Source organism: Lagenorhynchus albirostris, chromosome X (assembly GCF_949774975.1).
Source record: "Lagenorhynchus albirostris chromosome X, mLagAlb1.1, whole genome shotgun sequence".
Classification (NCBI taxonomy): domain Eukaryota; kingdom Metazoa; phylum Chordata; class Mammalia; order Artiodactyla; family Delphinidae; genus Lagenorhynchus; species Lagenorhynchus albirostris.
The window spans coordinates 1,603,575-1,622,614 of record NC_083116.1 but is presented as its reverse complement, the minus strand read 5'-3'; the positions used below and the strand labels follow the sequence as shown (position 1 = coordinate 1,622,614).

At 61.8% G+C, this 19,040-nt stretch overlaps 1 protein-coding gene across 7 annotated transcripts; it reads right to left on the bottom strand.

Moving 5' to 3' along the window:
• Positions 1-448: 448 nt before the first annotated feature.
• ARHGAP4 (Rho GTPase activating protein 4) lies at positions 449-16,090 on the bottom strand. Of its 7 annotated transcripts, none has more exons than XM_060138268.1 (22): positions 15,951-16,090; positions 11,832-12,039; positions 11,583-11,745; positions 11,304-11,366; positions 10,894-11,058; positions 10,179-10,307; positions 9,880-10,101; positions 5,954-6,055; positions 5,682-5,873; positions 5,512-5,596; positions 5,209-5,236; positions 4,876-4,978; positions 4,171-4,231; positions 4,017-4,094; positions 3,787-3,921; positions 3,579-3,684; positions 3,217-3,450; positions 3,038-3,129; positions 2,762-2,945; positions 2,457-2,549; positions 2,181-2,295; positions 449-1,004 (listed from the first exon to the last, which is right to left on the bottom strand). In XM_060138268.1, the coding sequence occupies exons 1-22, from the start codon at positions 16,015-16,017 to the stop codon at positions 771-773; spliced, it is 2,859 nt and encodes a 952-aa protein (XP_059994251.1). In that variant the 5' UTR covers positions 16,018-16,090; the 3' UTR covers positions 449-770. The 7 variants fall into 7 exon arrangements, 6 of the variants coding, with proteins under 6 accessions (XP_059994251.1, XP_059994253.1, XP_059994252.1 ...); XM_060138270.1 differs by lacking the exon at positions 15,951-16,090 and adding an exon at positions 12,662-12,749; XM_060138269.1 differs by lacking the exon at positions 15,951-16,090 and adding an exon at positions 12,398-12,488.
• Positions 16,091-19,040: the final 2,950 nt, after the last annotated feature.

Below are 19,040 nucleotides of genomic sequence, written 5' to 3'. Positions count from 1 at the left end.
CCAGGGCCGGCGCATGGCTTCCACCCCAACCAGTGCCTGCCCTGCCGGCTGACGGAGGTCCCGGGAGCGGGGGGTGGGGGGTGGGGGCCCAGGAGGAAGAAAGGGGTGGGGCCGGGGGCCTTCCTTTCCCCGCCTCTCTAGTCCCCCTCTGCCCTCCCTTCTGACTCTCCCCGTCATAAAAGTTCCAGCTCATTTCCCACCTGGCGAGTCTCCTTGGATCAGGGTAACGGTGGGCGCGGGGGCAGCGCGGAAAGATTCTCAGAGCCCTCCCGCACCCAGACACGTGAGCAGCTCTAGAACCCGCCACGCAGGCCTTCAAAGGCAGCCCTGTGCCAAGGAACCCCCCGCAGAAGCTGTTCCCAACCTGCCATCTTTGGGGTGCCAGGAGGCTGGCCCTGTACCCACCTTCCCAGCCCCACAGAGACAGAGAACTGGCTCGCGTCGGGGAGTCAATGCACAGGCCTTTATGAATGGCCGCCAGCACCAGGCTGGCGCCCTCGGCTGAGCAAGGGCACCGGGCACCCGACACCAGCGACAAGCCCTCACGGCCAGCTGCCCCCAGCCTCCCTCCTCGGCTGCCTCCCAGGGGGCCTGAGCCAGGGCGGGGGAGGCAGGGGTGAGCTGGGGTGGCCTCGTCCTCCTCTCTGCAGACGGTCACGAGCAAGCATGCTGCACAGGACCAGGGAGAAGCAAAGGGCCTGGGGAGCCCGGCCGGTCTCCCCCGTGGCCGCCTGGGGCGGGGCGGGGCCTGCAGAGGAACCGGTAGCACCTCAGTGCGGCTTGAGGGGTGAGTCCAGGTCCTGGGGCTGGGAGGCCAAGAGTGAGGCTGGGGCCCCAGGGCCACGGGAGAAGCCTTTGTTCTTGCCGGGGCGGCCGCAGGCCACGGTCTTCAGGCTGCGGGGCCCAGGGCCAGGGGAGATGGTGGACGCCGGCCCGAGGCCCTGACGGACGGCGGTCTTCCCCAAGAGCTCCTTAAACACAGAGTCCATGGTCTGCGCCACGGCCTGGCGGGGAGGAGAGGAAGGCAGGGCGTCGGTGCGAGCGGCCTCCACCTGGCCAGCCAGTCCCCCACCCCCAGGTCAGTGGCGCCTGCTGACCCAGGAGCGAGGCCCTCCTACCCTCCGCTGCCCAAACTCCTCCATCCCCTGAAACAAAGTCCTCGGCCACCGCCTGTCCCCAGGCCCCTCCCCTCCGTGGGCCCCGCAGCTGTCGCCCCTCCCTTGCCCGGTTTCGCTCCTGCCACTTTTGGTGTGGCGGTCACCGTCTCCTCCGGGGACAGCAATCCTCAGTCCAGCCCTGAAATGGGAGCCCCTCTGGCTGGGCCCCGGGTCCCCCTCCTCTTCCCACTCTCTCCCTGGCTGAGATCACAGCCACCATCCCCTGGCTTCGGGGGCCACCAGCGTGCCTGGACCTCCAGGGCCAGTGGTCCCCTGCAGCCCAGGGAGGAGGGGCTGAAATGCCCCTGGAGAGACGTGCACATCCTACCCGCCCCCCACCCTGCACTGGGCTGGGACCCTGTGTGGAAATAGGGCCTTTGCAGATATAAGTTTAGGATCTGGAGATGGGGAGACGATCCTGGGTTATCTGGACAGACCCCAGATGTAGTGATAAGTGCTCACACGGTTCCCGGGGCTCAGCCCGGCGGTGCCCACTGGGAGCCCACAGTGGGGTGCGCTGGGCCCAGAGGGGAGCCGGGTGTCCCCAGGCTGCACCCCTGGCCCCGGCCGCATCCAGCACCCGCTCTCTCCCCCTGCAAGAACTACGACCCCGCCTGGCTCCCCAGTCAGCCACCTCCCTCAGCCTCTTGTCCACCTGCCCCTTTCATCCTCCCTGGCTCGCCAAGCGCCTGCCACATCACCACCTTTCACCTAGTCTGGCTCTAGATGCCAGCCTTGAAGCCTGTCCCACTCACTGCGTCCCACTCAGGAACCGAACATGAAGCCCAAATGTGAGAGCCCCAGGTCCCCTTCCCTTCTACCCTGCCTCCAGGCCCGTCCCTCCCCACTGCATTCACACCCTTGCCGGCCTGCCCCTCCCTAGGCTGGGCTCCACCGGCTGGTCTGAGGTCAGGAAGGTCAGACTTGAACCTTGGGAGGGAAGAGTCCGGTTCATAAGGGGAAGCAGAGACCCATCCCTGAGAGGTGCCCCCCACTTGCCACACGGCCATTCCCAGCTCTCACCTTATCCACCTCCACATGTCGCTCCGGGGATGCTGGGACCAAGCAGCGCCGTCTGTGCCCAGAGGGGCCCCCGGGTGTGCCGAGAGGGGCCTCGGGTTGGGTGCACGGCTCTGGCCTGCAGGGCATAGACAGTGGGCCTGGCGGGGGCCCTGGGGAGGCTTCTCCCAGTCCAGGGTGTGGCCAAGGGAAAGGGAACAGTGAGGCCGGTCCCTCTCCACCTCCTCCAGCCTGGGGTGGGCGGGCAGGGCCCCCGGAAGCAGTCTTCCCCTTGCTCACCTCTGGACAAACTCCATGGCCGGGAGGGCCTCTGGGCTGCTCACCAGCTCCCCGGCGGCCGGCAGCCCCTGGCCCACAGCAAGCTTCTCTGCCCTGGCGCCAGAGAGACAAGACCGCCTGTTAGAACGCTCATTCTGGGCTTGGGGTCTGGGGGCCAGAGGGCTCAGCGCTGGCCAGAAGTGGTCAGAAAGGCGCACTCTGGGCCACCCCGGGCCTACGGAAGCGGGAACTCGGGGCGGGGGAAGGGCAAGAAGCCCGGGTGAAAGGACAGCCTCCCAGGAAGGGCCCCAACTTCACTCACTCACCCCGCCGGCAACGTGATGTACTTATGGGGGATGAGTCCCCGGGCCCCGGCGTGCTCGCCCCGCCACCAGTCGCCTGAGGCCCGCTCGTGCAGCCGCAGCACGTCCCCCCGCTGGAAGGTCAGCTCCTGGGCCGTGCGGCCCGTGTAGGCAAAGCAGGCCACGGCCTCCACAACCCCCTCCGGGTCTAGGGAAGAGAGGGGACCCCAGTGTGGGGGAGGGGTGGAGTGGGCATCCAGGGCGGGGACAGGGTGGGGCACTCCTTCCCGGCCCCCTCACCGTCCTCCGGGGCCAGGCTCCCAGCCTCTGGCTCTGGCTCCGGCTCCGGCTCCGGCTCGTTCTCCCCCGCCGGGCCCTCCAGCTGGGCATCCCTGCAGTGCAGAGCAGAGCAAGGCGGATGAGCGCACGAGGGATCGCCCGTCTGCCGGACCTCCCTCCCGGCAGCACGAAGAGCCTACCCCAGGCAGCTGGCAGAAGGCGGCGCCATGCACTTCTCATAGACAGGGCCGGGCAGCTGGGCCAGGGGCGGGAAGACCCGCGAGGGCTGCACAATGACCGTCTGCACCAGCTGGTTCACCCGGCCCTGCAAGGCCACCGGGTCCTGCCCGGCGGGTACGGGCAGCAGCGTCGGCCCGAAGCACACGGCCAGGTTGTAGGCATCCATCATGTTCTCATCGCTGTACTGGGCCAGGCTGGGGGCACAGGTGGGTCACAGGCAGGGAGTTCTCGGCCCGGTGTCCCCTCACCCCCACTAGCAGCTGGCTAGAGCCACCCCTGAGCCGCCCTCGCCCCCCCTCCCCCCGCGCCGAGAGGTACTCACTGGTTGAGGAAGGCGAAGAGGTAGCGCAGGACCACGAGCACCGGTGCGGGCAGCCGGGCCAGGAGGCGGCTCACATGCTCCACCCACTCCGCCGCGGCCTCCGCTTCTGCGGCCGAGGCCAGTGCCCCGGAGAGAAGGCGTGAGCGCAGCCGTGGAGGCCAGCGGGGAGGGCCCCCCCCCCAGGGCCCGCCTCAGACCCCCGCCTCACCCGCAGAAGCCAGCAGCTCCCTGAACAGCTCCGGGGGGAATATCGGAGGCTGCAGGCTCCGGAAGTAGAGCTTCAGCACACCTGCCACCGAGTCCAGGTCATGGGCGGTGCAGCCCTCCACCAGTGGGTCCTCTCCTGAGGGCGACACGGTGGCGCAGGGGGCGAGAAGGCGGATGGCACTGGCTCTTCCACCCACCCCCATCCTCACCCCCGGCCCCGCTGGTCCCCACCTCTCTCAAAAGCGTCACGGATCTCCGAGACCCGGGGCTGGGCGCCCGACACCCGGAAGATGCCCTCGTGCTGCAGGCCTGCGGGAGGACGGAGAGCCGGTGGGCGCAGGATCGGGTGCCAGGCCAGCGGCAGGAGGGCCCAGGTCTTACTCACCGTTGAGGTTAATGAAGCGGATGCAGCTCTCCACCACCAGGGGCACGGACTGGCCCGAGCTCTGGGGACAGGGACAGAGAGGGTGTTCCCTCCACTGTGGACACAGCACGTCCTGCCTCACCACTCACTCGCTTTTATTTTCTCTTAATGCGTTATGCGGTCAGCAGTAAGGCCTGCGAGATGCATGCCCAGGTGTCCGACATCCCTGGTGCCGTCTCGGGCCACGCCTTACGTTTTACCTGCTAACTGTTTATTGCTGGCATGTGGAAATGCCATCGAACTCCGTATGTCGACCTCGAATCAAGTAACATCGTGAAACCCAAAATTTGTTCACTTAAATAATCTGTTGATTCTTTTGAACCGTGACATACAGAATCACATCCTGCAAATAACAGTGTGATTTCTTCTTTTCTGATCCTTCTTGCTTCCCTTACTTCCTCTCTCGTAACCCAGAAGTGGGGCCCGTGGACACTCTTGCTTCTGTTAACTCAACTCCTTAGCCCTAAAATCGCTGCCACCCGAGGCTTTCCGTTACTAGTTAGGGATGTGCCCTCTGACCAGTGCAGGCCCGACAAAGGCCCACCCAGGAGGAGACCGGTGGCCGGGGCGGAGGTTACTGGGTTCACAGGCAGCCCCCGGGGCTGGAGGGAGAGCAGAAGCGGGGAGGGGCCCGCACTTGGTTGGCGGGTGACACAAAGCAAGTACCTGGATAAACTTCTCCATGTCTCCCCCAAAGAGCTTCTGGTTATACTGGGAGCTGGGGCGGGGAAGGCGGCTCTTCTGGAGTTTTCTCTGTGTGTACTGGGTCCTGTCGTGAACAGGAGCTGGCTCTGAGGGGAGTGGGTGTGGAGACTAGGCTGCCCCGACACCCTGGCCCAGCCAAACAGCATGCTGGAGCTCGTGAGCTATTCCAGAACCCACTGGGCAAAGTGGGAAACAGGCCACCGAAGGACGAGCAACAGAGCCGGGTCCCAAAGAGAGGGGAGGTGGGGACCCCACAGCTCCTCAGGACAAGCTGGTCCTTCACGAAGGACTCACCGAGACACCTCCCGCTCTTCCTTGTCACCTGGGGAGGAGAAAACGTTGGTGTGTCTCTCGGGCTGGGAGGTTCCTCAACACCCCGCAGAGGGAGAGGGCACCTGAAGGCCCAGGGCGGTCACAGGACAAAAGGCGGGATAGGGGCCGGGATCCTCGCTGGCTTATTCCCTGCGTGCCAAGCACCCTCCCTGGGAGGAGAGCACGTGGGCCGGGTGGAGGACCCAGGAGGAGAGCCAAGCTGCGGCCGCTCCCGGCCCTGGGGGTGGCGAGGCAGGGGCTCAGGGGGCCAGGAGCGGGGCCCACCTCGCTGAATGGCCTCCTGCAGCTTCTCATGCTTGGCCTGCAGCTTGGCGAGGATGCTCCGTCCACTCAGGTACTCCTGGAGTTTCTAGGAAGCCCCAGGAAGAGTCCAAGGCTTTAGTCCTAGCTCTGGGCCTCCCCGGCCCCCCGCCCTCCTGGCCCCGCCTCCCCACCGTGATGTAGAAGGTCTCGGTCTCCTGCTGCTGCCCCCGCCTCCGGCTGGCCTGCCGAACCCCTGGGTCCGAGCTGGTGGACTTGAGGGACTCGGTGGAGGGGCTGGCCTGGAAGGACTCGAGCATGTCCCCATCTTCCGACGCCACCACCTCCAGCAGGGCCTGCAGGGTGGCCTTCAGCGTCTTGTTTACCTGGGGAAGAAGTGGGGACAGGTGAGGGACAGGGAGTCCAAGTCAGAAGGCAGGGGGAGGGCAGGCCGGGTCACCCATACCTCCTCTGTCTCGATGGTTTGTCGGTCCAGGCGGCTCCGGATATTGTGGGCTCTGGGCAGAATCTCGTCCCGCAGCTCCATCTCAACCCGGATCTCAGCCACCTGCAGAGGGCAGCATCCAGGCGGCTGAGGGCCACGCCCGAGGTCTCTGGGGCCCATTTCGCTGCCTTGGCCGCCGATGCACAGGATCACCAGCCTTGACGCTGCGTACAGCCAGATCTGAAGCGTGGCAAGGACACCTTCCCAAGGGGAAGGCGCACACCCGCACGCATAGAGACTTGCGCACGGCCGTTCCCCGCAGCGCTACTCCTCACAGCCCAAAGGAAGAAGCAACCCAAGCGTCCAGCAGCTGATGAAAAGACAAGCAAAGTGCGGTCTCTCCATACAATGGAACGTTATTCAGCCACAAAAAGGGAGGAAATTCTCACACATGCTTCAACATGGGTGAACCCTGAGGACGTTATCCTCAGCGCAACAAGCCTTTTGTCACAAAAGGACAAATAGGACATGATTCTACTTGTAGGAGGCGCCTGGAGTAGCCAGATTCCTAGAGACAGAGAGTAGATGCTGGGGGCCATGGGCTGGGGGGGGGGAGTTAGTGTCTAATGGGGACAGATTTTCCATTGGGGAAGATGAAAAAGTTCTGGGGAACGGACGGTGGTGATGGCTGCACAACAATGTGAAGGTGTTTCATGCCACTGAACTGTGCACTTAAACGGACAAAACGGTGAGTCTTATGTGTATTTTACCACGATTATAAAATTTCTATCCAGGCCCTAGAAAACACTGACATTAGAAGACCCACCCCCTCAAGCCCACATAATGGGCAGAAAACCAGAAATTGACTCTCTGGAAAGGATAAATCAGAGGGGTTCTGGACTCAGGGACACTAGTCACTGCTGAGGAAGGGGACGAAAGTCCCTACTGATGAGAGAGAACACAGCAGCCGCCGCCATCTGGGGCTGGCCAGGAGCTCAGAGCTGTGCCTCAGTGTGGGCCTGTTGGACATAAGGAATGTCACAGAGCATCAACGTCAGACAAAGCCACTGTGGCCATGACGGCTGAAGATAAAAAAAAGTCATCAGCGTGTCTGAGCACAGACCAAAGCAAAAACCTTGTCCAAGGCACAAAAATGAGCAAACCTCCGCACGTCCCAGCTAGTGTGAGGGACGGTTCCTTCCTCACTGATGACAGCTCTAGCCTCCCTTTAGCCACCCCTGCCCCGTCTTCTCAATAAGATTTATTAAGACACCCTGTCAGAGTTACCCCTGTTTCCTGACAGCATCCAAGCCAGCGCCAGGCCCCTCCCCCAAGTCCCCTAACCCTTGCCCAAGTCCTCGGAGTCCTTTCTAGCACCCTCTTACCGAGACACCCCCAGCTCCCCGTGATGTGGGTGTCCCTCACAGCAATGATCGGAGTCCCTGCCCAGCCACCCTGGGGGGAAACCCACTGCTGACAAGCTCTGCTCACACACATCAGATACGTAAGGCACCTCTCTTCAGTGCCTCCTCTGAAATATGAACTGACGGCCAAGAACCGGCAGCCATTTGAGGGAGAGCGCTAAAGTGGAAGACATCGATCAAAGCAAGAAAACAGTGAAAAGGCAGGGAACCGGGGGAAAATGTCAAGAAAAGGAATGAACATTTCAGAAAGATTTGAGAAGATACTGTATCCATGAAACAAGAAGAAAGGGCTATTTTAAATAGGAATTTGGAAAACAAACCAAAACTCTTAAAAACAAAAAAATATGAAAGTAAATTAAAAAAAATTTCAACAAGGGGCAGGAAGAAATAGTCGAAAAAATATCTAAGAAAGCAGAATGAAGAGGTATAGCGATGAGAAATAGGAAAGATAAAAGATAAGGAAATCAGGGCTTCCCTGGTGGTGCAGTAGTTGAGAATCTGCCTGCCAATGCAGGGGAAACGGGTTTGAGCCCTAGTCCAGGAAGATCCCACATGCCGCGGAGCAGCTAAGCCCGTGCACCACAACTACTGAGCCTGCGCTCTAGAGCCCGCGAGCCACAACTACTGAGCCCGCGTGCTGCAACTACTGAAGCCCACGCGCCTACGGCCCGTGCTCCTCAGCAAGAAAAGCCACCACAATGAGAAGCCCGCACACCTCAACAAAGAGTAGCCCCCACTCGCCGCACCTAGAGAAAGTCCGCGCGCAGCAACGAAGACCCAACGCAGCCAAAAATAAATAAATAAATTTATATTAAAAAAAAAGATAAGGAACTTAGACTGTCAATCCATGGTGTTCAACATCAAGTTACAAGAATTCGTGAAAGGAAGAGAAAAGAAAATTAAGGGAAGGAAATTACCAAAGGAATAATATGAGCTCAAAACCTTGAGACACAGGTTTGCATAGTGACGAGGCCCACTGGGTGCCCAGCACCATGAAGGAAACGGATCCCCAAGGCACATCATCATAAAACCTTACACGAGGGAAAGAGTCCATCCTAAAGGCTTCAGGGAGACAAACTGCAGGTCACGTGCAACAGTCCAGAAATCAGAATGGCATTGCACTTCTCACCTACAACCTTGAATTCTATACCCAGCTACACTACCAATCAATTTCAAGGATAGAATACAGACATTTGGGGCTTCCCTGGTGGCGCAGTGGCTGAGAGTCCGCCTGCCGATGCAGGGGACACGGGTTCGTGCCCCGGTCTGGGAGGATCCCACATGCCGTGGAGTGGCTGGGCCCGTGAGCCATGGCCGCTGAGCCTGCGCGTCCGGAGCCTGTGCTCCGCAACGGGAGAGGCCACAGCAGTGAGAAGCCCGCGTACCGCAAAAAAAAAAAACCCAAAACAAAAAAAGAATACAGACATTTTTTCAGACTTTCGAAGTCAGGAAAGTATGGGGAAAGATGTCCACACAAACAAGGGTAATAAACCAAAAAAGAGAAAGACACAGGATCTGGGACACAGACGGTCCAACGCAGGAGAGAATGGCAGGAATGCTCAGGACGATGGGGCAGGGAGGTCCTGGACTTCACAGGCCTGCAAGCCGGGACTGGACGGCTCCAGGGCAGAGCTCTGAAGAGAAGAGATCACCTGGTGTGAGGGGAAGACGGAGACGACAGCACTGGGAGGTGGTGATGTGGGGAGGAGCCCTAGTCAGCCACGAAGGAGGCCGGTAGGGCCTCTGGAAGCGCAGAAGCGCTAGCAGCACCTGCCGCGTTGCTTGCAGCAGAAGCAGCAGCTAGAAGATGGGGAAGGGGTTGCGTCTGGGGAGTGGGAATCAGGGACGGAACAGGTGAGTCAGAGAAGGGCTGTGTGCCATTGGACGCCTTGAGTAACGTTTGACTTCCGATACGACTTTGGTCAAAATACATATTAAATAAGTAAAAGCTCAGCGTAACCCCAGCCCCTGCACAATGTTCACGAGGATAAACTGGTAAACAAAAGAATAGCTCGGAGGTGCATTTAAAAATGCCTAGTGGGGACTTCCCTGGCGGTCCAGTGGTTAGGGCTCTGAGCTTCCACTGCAGGGGGCACAGGTTTGATCCCTGGTCGGGGAACTCAGATCCCACAAGCCGTGTGGTGCGGCCCAAAAGAAAGAAAGAAAAAAGATGCCTAGTTATAAGTTACTGTTTGCATGGTTTCTCTCCCCGCAAGTTTGCATTATGAAACGTCTAAGGTACATAGAACCGTCGAAAAAAGAGTATACGGACAGCTATATACCACCCGCCAGCTGGCCTCAAAACCAGTGGCATCCTGGCTGTTTGCCCTTGCGGGGGGCGTGGGTGTGTGTGCGCGTCCTTCGCCTGAGCCGCAGAAGTGAGCCGCGGAGGTCTGCTGGCTCCAAACGCAAGTCCGGAAACCGCAGAGCCTCATTTGTCTTGAGGCCACTGAAGGAGGGTCTGAGAAACAAGCTACCATCACAATGAAGCATTTGCCTGAAGGGGCGGGCAGAGACCCTCACCTCATCTCCTTCGTGGGGCTGGTAGTCGAAACGCAGCGGGGGACAGAAGGCTGCTGCGTGCACCTCCAGCACCTTGGCCTTGTCCCCTGGAGGGTCTAGGGCTTCCACCACCTCCTCCAGGCTGCCCAGGCCCTGTAGCTGGGAGGCCTGGGTGCGGCTCTCGGCGGCCGTGTAGCTCCGGAGCACCTGCCCCAGGGCCAGGTGGAATCCCGTGTCACAGCACTGGGGGACAAGCGAGGACACGGCTCGGGCAGGCTCGGCACACAGGCGCCCGGCCCCGCCTGCCCGCCAGCACTCACGTCCATGAGGTCCAGGACGTCACGCACGTAGTAGTTGTTGACAGCGGCGTTGACGCTGGCCAGGCTGAGCAGGTACTCGTTGCGTGCCTTTGTGCACTTGAGTTTGTGCTCCAAGAACTTGGCATGGCGCTGCTCAGGACCACACAAGCCCCAGGATCACCCACGCGGCCCCAGCTCCGCCTCCCATGTAGCCCTCACCCGCGACACATGCTCTCTCCCCTCCCTTCCCCACGCGGACAGCTACACCCGCTGTCCCACCAGGTCCCTCAAACAACTTGGTCCCGAAGTCATGATGTCCTCCCTCCGCAACCCTGGCAGCCTCAGCGTCCCCATCCTCTCTTCAGGGACCGCCTCAAACATTCCTCCTCCCCTCCTGTCACTCAGTCACCCATTCGACACGTCCGCTCGCTTGTCTGCAATCTCACAGCACTGCGTGAGGCAAGGACGGGTGGGTGGAAGGGCCCCCAGGCTTCCGGCAGCAGATTTCTCTTTGCCCAGCGGGGCTTGGTGGGGGAGACCAGCTAGGAGCGTGCGGGCTGTCCCGGGCCTAGTGGCTCTTCTCCTGCCCGCTCTGTTTACCACCCCAGCTTGGGGAGCCCTCCAGAGCCAGCCCCGCCTTCCTGCTGCACACCACCTCCCTGCAGGGCCGGGACTCGGAAGGACAAAGCCCAGGAGCCAGAGCCTCCGGACACAGACGGCTGCCCCCCAGGCCCACCTTCTCCACCAGCCGCCCTCCCTTCTTGAGGGAGCCCTTGCGGAGGGGCCCTGCCTCGGTGCCGGCACTTCGGCACGCCCGCTTCTCCTCCTGCCGCTCGGCTTCCCGGAGCTTGGCCTCGGCATTCACGCTCTCCATGTGGTACACCTGGTATGTCTTCTTGGCCTGCAAGGAGACCCAAGGCCAGGCAGTCCTGCTCAAGGCCACGGCCGCAGCCAGCCCTCACCCTCCCCATCCCAGCCCATCCGGGACTCGGAACTGAGCGCTCTGCCCAACCACCCAGTGCCCAGAGCAGGGAGAGAGGGCCGAGCTTGTGGTCCTCGAAACCCAGGTCTCTCCTTGAGCCTGGCTCGGGGAGATGTGAGGTGATGGCCTCCCTCTGATTCGGACAGGCCCTGCGGCGCTCTCACCGTCTGAAGCTCTGACACCACCTCCAGGAGCTCCTCCTGCAGCTGTTGCTCCAGATCCTTACTCTGCGGGGGAGGGGAGTTGAGCACAGTCCTGCCCCAGTGCAACACCCACCTCCATCCTGCAGCGGCGGCCAGCCCTCAGCTTGGCTCCCCTCTGCCCGACGCCCCCCGGCCTCCTGGGCCCTCCCAGCCGTGACACCTCTGCATCGGGCACCCACGGGCTGCCCTCGCTAGATCTTGAGGCCATCCAGCATCCCGTGCCCAGGGCAGGGGCCTTGCCTTCTTGACTATGCGCCCAACATCCTCCGCGATGTGACTCAGGCGCTGGGCCAGGGGCCCACCCAGCATGTCGCTGAGGGCCGCGCTCTCGCGGCTCTGCTGCCGCGTCTGCTGCAGCAACACGGCCCAGCAGTGTAAGGGCGACAGGAGGGACGGCTCCTTCCTGGGGGAGACGGGCACTCAGACCGACGGGGAGCGGGGCCTCAGGCCCTGCTGCAGTCGTCCCACCGGCCAGTCCCCAGGACCCACCGGAAGCTCTGGTGCTCCCGGCTGCCACCCCCCAGGCGGCCTGCGCGGCCAGAGAAGCGCTCAACCAGCTTGTCCAGGCCCCGCGAGTACTCCAGCTCCACCTCGGCGCGGCGCCGCATGAACTCGGCCAGCTCCTGCAGCAGCTCCCGCCGCAGCTCGCCCTGCAGCTCCAGGCAGCGCAGCTGCTCGCCCAGCTGCCAGCGCATCTCTGTAGGGGCGGGGCGGGGGGGGTACAACGCAGCTCAGGCTGGGGCAGTGGACCCACCGCCGAGTGGAGTGAGCGCAGAGCCGAGGGGGCGGGAGGCCGGCCCGGCGCTGCGGGAGGTCTGCCGTCCAGCCGGCTCGGGGCGGGCCTGAGGAAGGGGACCTCTGAGGTGAGGCTGAAGGGAACCAGCCGGGAAGGAAGAACGGAAAGGCCCTTCCAGGCAGAGGGCAGAGCCCTGCGAAGGGGCAGGGGCGAGAGGGAGCGTGGAGGGTCCCGGAGGCTCGGAGCAGGTTGGGATGGTGGGAGAGCACCTGGCACTTGGGCTTCCCATGACTCCCCGGTTTCCCTGCCACTTCCTGACCTTTGGGTGCCCAGGACCCCAGGCAGGGTGGCCGCCCCCGCAAACACAGAGACACACGGGGCTGCGCAGGCGCGGGGTGGCCACGGCGCTCTGCCAAACCTGCAGTGAACTTGCGGCCTCGCTGGCTGGAAACCCTGCCCTCAGCCCCAGGGAGAAAGGGTAGCGCCAGTGGGAGGGCCAGACCAGCTGGTGGAGGCTGACCAGTGACAGGACTGAGGCAACTGGCCTGTTTGCTGTTCCCAGTACCGACTCCTCACTACCCACCTCCGGGCAGAGAGGGCCACACCCCGCTCCCCACACTGCTGGCTTCTGACACCTTATCGCTGACTTGATTTGGCAACTTTCCCCACACAGACCTAAAGCAAAGAACCGCCTGAATGAGGATCTTAAGCAACCCACTGGCGAGCCCTGGGCATCCCGGGGACATAACGCACTGTCTCGGCTTCTGGCAAGCGGGTCACCACTTACTAATTGCTGTCCAAAAAAGGGACGTTAAATGACTCCTTCATTCAGCATAATGTTGGTTATGCACCCAGTCAGTCTAGACATGGAGACACGGTGCCCACCCTCCTGGGGACACAGCAGGGGGACAGGCACGCGCTAGAACGTGTCGGAACAAGTGGCACTGAGAAGACAGCACAGAGCGGGAGGTGGTCAGGAACAAGCAACACTGGAACAGAGAGCTGAAGGAAGCAACAGAGGGGCCGTGGAGCCAGCGTGGCTGGAGAGAGCTGCGCAGGCGAGGGGAGGGGAGAGATGGCCAAGGCCCGTGGTTGGGGAGGACTCCCCGCTGGACGCCGAGGGAGAGGGGAGCCACAGCAGCGGAGCCACGAGGGTCCGGCTTCGCACTCAGGGCCCCTCAGGCTGCCGTGGGGAGCCAGGGCAGAGGTCAGGTGACGGAGGAAACGTGCCCAGCCCAGGTGGCAGCTACCGCACCAGTCCAGGCAAGACAGTCAGGGGCTTGGACCAGACAGCCAGCCTGGGAGGAGGTGGGCAGTGGCAGGACCCAGGGTGGCTGTCGGAAAGAACTCTGCGGTGAACAGCTCAGTACTGGTGCCATGTGGATTTCTGTCCCGCCAGTGGCGTCCCACGGGCTGTGGGGCACGTGGCAGCCTCCATGGGTCCTGCCTGCTCGGCATCCATGTCTCCTCCTCTGATTTCCCTTTCGAGAACGTCCCCTTCCTACTCTCAGCCCCTGGGTCCCTCTCCCTGACTCCAGGCGCCCCAGATGTGGCTCTTGCATCACCCATCCCTCGGCCCCTCCACCGTCCTCCACCGTAGGACTAGATCAGTGACAGGCCCAGGGGCCACCATCCCCACCCCGCGCTTGCACCGCAGTGACTGAACGAGAGCGCTCTCTTTCCACCAAGGGGTCAAGCTGGGTAAATGGAAGCCTGGGCGAGGACTGCTTCCTGAAGGTGAAACCAGTGCAGTCTCCTTACACCGTCCGAGGCCAGGCCACTTGAAATCAGGAGAGTCTTCATTAAATCAGGGTAACAGTTTGGGGATAAAAGTAAATTTCATTTCATTCCAAGAAAGATCTGAGATGTCCCGGCTTGCCTCACTCTCCTCTGGCGTCTGCCCCTTCCTCGTGGAGCGACAGTTCGCTGGGGACCTATTACAAGCGAACAGTGCTCAACGGGCCAGCACACCAAACCGTTTCATTTCTTCTGTTCGGTGCAGCCAAGCCTGGGCTGGGATTCGGGCCTGGCGTCAGGCAGACGTTGAGTCGGCAGGGTCTGAGCACAGTGAGCCGGTGCCTGCTGAGCTCCCCAGGCTCCCCAGGCTCGCAGCTGAGTGGGCGTCCAGCTCTCAGATCTCAGCTGGGATGCGCTCATCAGGGAAGCCTTCCCAACCTCCCCACAGACTAGGTCTGGCCCTCTTCCTGTCCCCTTTCTTGACATCCGCACCCTCCCTTTATAGTGGTTTTCCTCATAATTGAAATGAATTGTGTGATAGGTTGTTCACTGTATGTCTCCCCACTAGACCTGTGAGCCGTATGACAGCAGGGATTGCTTCTCCTGTGCTCAGCACTGTATGTTCAGGGCCTGGCAAAGAACAGATGCGTACAAAACATCTAGCAAAAGGAAGGATGGAATCCACGTATGCTTGAATTGCAGAGCCAGGACTGGGCCTCAACAACACTTCCTGTGAGTGAGGCATTCGGTCTCACTTCTGCTGACAAGCAAAGCAGAAAAGATGGCCTCCCAAACCACGACTATGCTGACCTTTCAGAATTTCGGGTGTCAAGACAGTGATCCCGTTTTTCTAGCATAGTAGGAAGTTTCTTTGGGTGGGGGGGTGGGGGCACGGGGCGGGGGGGACGGGGAACAGAAGCTAAAATCATTAGGGACCCAGAGCAGGCAAGGAACAACTTAAAAGACAGCCTTGCTCGAAACCCCAATTTTTTTTCAGTGTGAAGGAACGACCCACATTTGCTGACTGAAGAGTTTCCAAAGTCCTTCAGCTGCATGACATTTGGGGGATGCGGCTGCGGACCATTCTCTCCATCTGAGGAATGTTGCAGGGGAGGCTTGGAGAGCTGACTGGCCCTGCACGGTCACCTCAAGCTGGCTCTGGGCAGCAGGCCACCCTTCCCAGACGGGGAGGACTCGAGCATACTTTGGTGTAAATTGCTTGTATTGGATAATGACGTTGGAATCTCCATCTATGGACTGGAAGGACATTCGAGGCTCATTTCATTACACCTCCTGGGACCTATAGGAGTGGCCATAAGCAAGTCACTGCTCCTCTCTGAGCTTCGGTTTCCTTCATCGGTAAAATTGAGCTATTGAGACTGATATACAGGGTCGCACATCTGAAGACACCAGAAATGTTACAGCCTCAAACTGCTGGCGCTTGGACGCTGCCTGCTTCCCTTTGCACGAGTTACCACGCCCTGAATAAGACCCAGAAAAGCAGTCGACTAAGAGTTTGCAAAGCTGATTTGCATACGATTTGCACAGAGTGTTTATCAGAACCCAAAGAGGTCTGCTCTTGCAGAGGGCGCAAGATCCCTCAGGCCAAGATACACTGTGCCGGTTTGACCCAGAGACAGTGGCCTTCAACTCTGAGCCACCTCAGCGCCCAAGGGAGGGAACAGGGACTGGGCTGCAGGGACTGGAGTGGTTTTAGGGTAAAGCCATCGCTAAATCCATCCACCGAAGCTCTCGGACCCCCTACCCAACCCCCGTCAGCAAAGTCAAGGTGCTCCATTTCACTGTGGCTAGAATGCCACTTTGGGGGGAGCACTCGGTGCCCCCTTCCCTCCTCGGAGTCCTTAGGTGAGGTGCAGGGAGAACCCAGGAGGACACAGCTACCAAAGGGAGGGAGGGAGCGAGGGAGAGTGGAAGGAAGGAGGAACAGCGGCGGTTGCGGCCAAAGGGACGTGGAGAGGCGGGCAGGGGGCGCGGGTTCCCTCCCTCAGCCCCCTCCGGAGGTCACTGGGGGAGAGCATCGGGCCCTGGGCCAGCGGCCAGGTCTTTTCGAGCTCCCCCACGACCTTCGGGGTCTCCGTAGGGAACTGGGCCGGGAGCGCCCCGCGCCCTCTCACCTTTGACTTGCGCCTCATGGTCCGCCTGCGGCCCTCGCTCCCGGCGCAGCTTCCCGTGCGTGGCCATGGCCGCCGGGCGGCCGCGCCGTCGAGCTCCGTTGCTCCCACGCGGCCGCAAGCGGGCCGGGCGTTGGGACCGGAGGCCCCCGCAGCCAGCAGCCTGCGCCGGCCCCGCCCCGCCCCGCCCCCAGCGCGGCTCCCGGGGCGGGGCGGGGGCGGCCGGCGCGGCCTGGCACTGCTCGAGAGGGTCTGGGGTCGGGGGGGGGGGGGGGGGGAGGGGTGTGCGTGCGTGTGTGTGTGTGTGCGCGCGCGCGCGCGCGCGCGCCACTGGGGCCGGGCCTTGCCGTCGCCTCGCCCCAGGCACTGGGCGCGCACCCGGGCAGCCTTGTGCCCAAGGTTCGGCTGCTAGGGCCGGTGTGGGAGCCCCAAGGTGCCCGGCAAGCTGGCATCCTCTGGCTGCCATTCCCCCCCAGCCTCCAGAAGGCTGTCTGGTCACCACTGCCAGACTGCACATCGTGGCCATTGGCCCTGAATGCCAGTGCGCAGTGACACCATAGCTGCTCCAGACCCTGGGCTCCCTTGGGTCACCTGCCTCCCCCAGATCCCCAGGACATCAGATGGGGCCCACCCTTCCCAAACACAAGGAGCCTGGAGAGCCAGGTGGGAAGGGAGGTCAGCACCAGAGAACAGAACGTGCCTTCACTCCCTCCAGGCCCCCTCATGGGGAGCGGGTGGGGGCGGAGGTCAGAGAGCAGGCTTGGGCTAAGGTTCCCCTTCTGCTCAGCCCTGTGGGGAGGAACAAGCCTTGTTGCCCCATAGGTGGTTACCACTTCCTGCTGCCGGAAGAGACTCTTCTGCCTCCTTTCCCCGGCAGCTTGCACCTGCTGTCCTAGGCCCAGGGGACTGGGGAGGGGCAGCCTTCTTCCCTCACTCTCAGAGTAAGGCCTTACTGAGCCTGGGGGCGTCTTGGGGCCTCTCTTAGACAGGAGTGCTGGAGTTTCCCTTCACCCCTCTCTACCAACTCGAAGTCACAGGCCAGGCCGACAGGTTTTTCTCCAGTATACTGAGAAGGCAGGATGCAGGTAGCAATTGACCAGCCGGACTGGACAACTGTCTTCAGTTGGGTGGGAGGGAAATCCCTGGGGTATAGATGGTAGGGACGGGGGCGAAGGCAGTTAGGCTTTGGGCTCGTGCCCAGGGGAGGCGGGCCTGTAGGCGCTAGTGCAAGGGGTCCGGGCATGTGTGTGCGTGGATGTCCAAGTCAGGCTCTGTGCAAATGTGGGCACACGTGACCCTGACCTGCAGCTGTGGGAGGGAGGGGAGTCTGCGCAGGTACTTCCTGGCTTTCAACTGTGAGCATTTCGCTCGCCCAGAAGGGGAAAACATACCTCCTCAGTTCCCTGCCCCCCACCCCCAGTACCAGGCCCTTCTCTAAGGTGCAGTGTGTGCACGGGGCACTGGGGCTTTTCGGCCTGGGAGCAGGCCAGACCCCAGCAGGAAGGCATGCCCCTCATCGGCTAAACCCAACACAACACACCTTGCCCCCTGCCCTCTATCTGAGCCCTGACTGGTCGCCCAAAGTTCCTCCCCCATTCAGCAGAGCCAGGCACAGGGCTCAAGCCCGCAGGAAACTGCGGCTGAACTGGTGTCGGCGTCTACTTTCAAATGCTCTCCTTCGTCGTTTTACTTTAGGACTCCAGAAATGCTCACGTGAAGCCCCATTCAGCCACTGGTGTCAAAACTCGAGTGACTAGCCCTGGCTTTTAGGACGCTTCTTTGGCATTTAAGGCCGAACTGCTTGCTCTGTCCTCAGCTCTATTGTTCCCCTTCCAAGAATCTAAATGGTGCAGAAGGGCAGGATCAGATCTGCGGGGCCTTGCTAAGCCTGTTGACAAGTGGAGTGAACACTTGGTCCTGAGGGGTGACCGCAGGGCTGACGTGGTCAGGTCTGCTGCGTGAAGGATGGACCAGAGGGAGAAGAGATCAATGGGGAGGTTGTTAACAGATGTCCACGTCAGATGAGAGCATGAATTGGACAGTGAGGCCACTCCCATTTTCCCACAAATGAGCTTTCCAGGAGAAGTTTCACAAGGGGGGTCCAGGTTGTGCACCTCTGTGTATAGGTTCATCCCCTGGGGAGACGTCCCCAGAGCCCACCCCCAGTCACACGGCTAGGGAACAGGAGTTCCTGCTTTTCCCACCCTCAGCCTTCCAGCCTCTGTTCGGCACCTAGCTACTGAAGCGGCCCCTCCCAGAGCCGGGTCCTGCAGAGAAGGAGAAAGTGCTGGGCCCCAAGGGTCAGTCGGGCCTGCGGCTTCCCCTCTCTGCCCTCCGCCCTCGCCTCAGCTCCCGCCTCCGCCCAGAAAACCCAACCGCCTGGGGGCGGCCGAGCGTCAACGGGCCCTCCTGGGACGCTGGACGCGGAGAGAAGAGGGCGGGCCCGACGAGGGAGGAAGGAGTGTGCCGCAAGGCACCGTGGGAGCCTCCGCGGGCTCCCTCCCGCCAGCGCTGGGGCGCGGCCGATGTAGCGCGCATGCTCTCCCCCTTGCCCGCCCCGCCCGCCCCGCCCGCCCCGCCCGCCGCGCGGAGCCCAGCCCCGCCGCCGCCGTACCAATCAGAGCCTGGGAACGAAGCCCGGCGCGGCTTGCGAACCGAAAGGGACTGAAGCCAGGAGCGGAGGGCGGGGCGAGGCTCCGCCTCCGACAGCAAGGCCGCGATTTGAGCCAATCAGAACACAGCCTCCCTCCCCCCGCCAGCCCGCGCGTTAGCGGGCGCGCGCAGGCGCATCTTCCTATTTCCGGCCCGCTCACTAGCGTACCGGCTGTTAGTTGGTCACGTGGCAGGCGCCAGCCAGAGAGCGGATGGAGCTCCGTAGCAAATCATTCTGCGTAGCAGAGGAGCAGTGTGCCGTCTGCGGCAGCAGGCGCACAAGGTACAGTGACAGCTAAGGAGTGCTGAGCTCCGCTGGGAGGTGGGCGGCCCAGGCGGCCCGCCCAGGGATGAGGAGCAGCAAACAATGGCGCTGCAGCCAGAGGGAATGGCAGTGATGAAAGGCACAGGAGCCAATTTTAGGGTTAGAATTGAAGCTAT

Coding starts and splice junctions, on each gene's coding strand:
- ARHGAP4 (XM_060138268.1), bottom strand. CDS start 16,017: ATGGCCACGCACGGGAAGCTGCGCCGGGAGCGAGGGCCGCAGGCGGAC. Junction 11,367..11,582: donor TTGGGCGCATAGTCAAGAAG/GCAAGGCCCCTG, acceptor CCTCCCCCGCAG/AGTAAGGATCTGGAGCAACA. Junction 2,296..2,456: donor GCCATGGAGTTTGTCCAGAG/GTGAGCAAGGGG, acceptor TATGCCCTGCAG/GCCAGAGCCGTGCACCCAAC.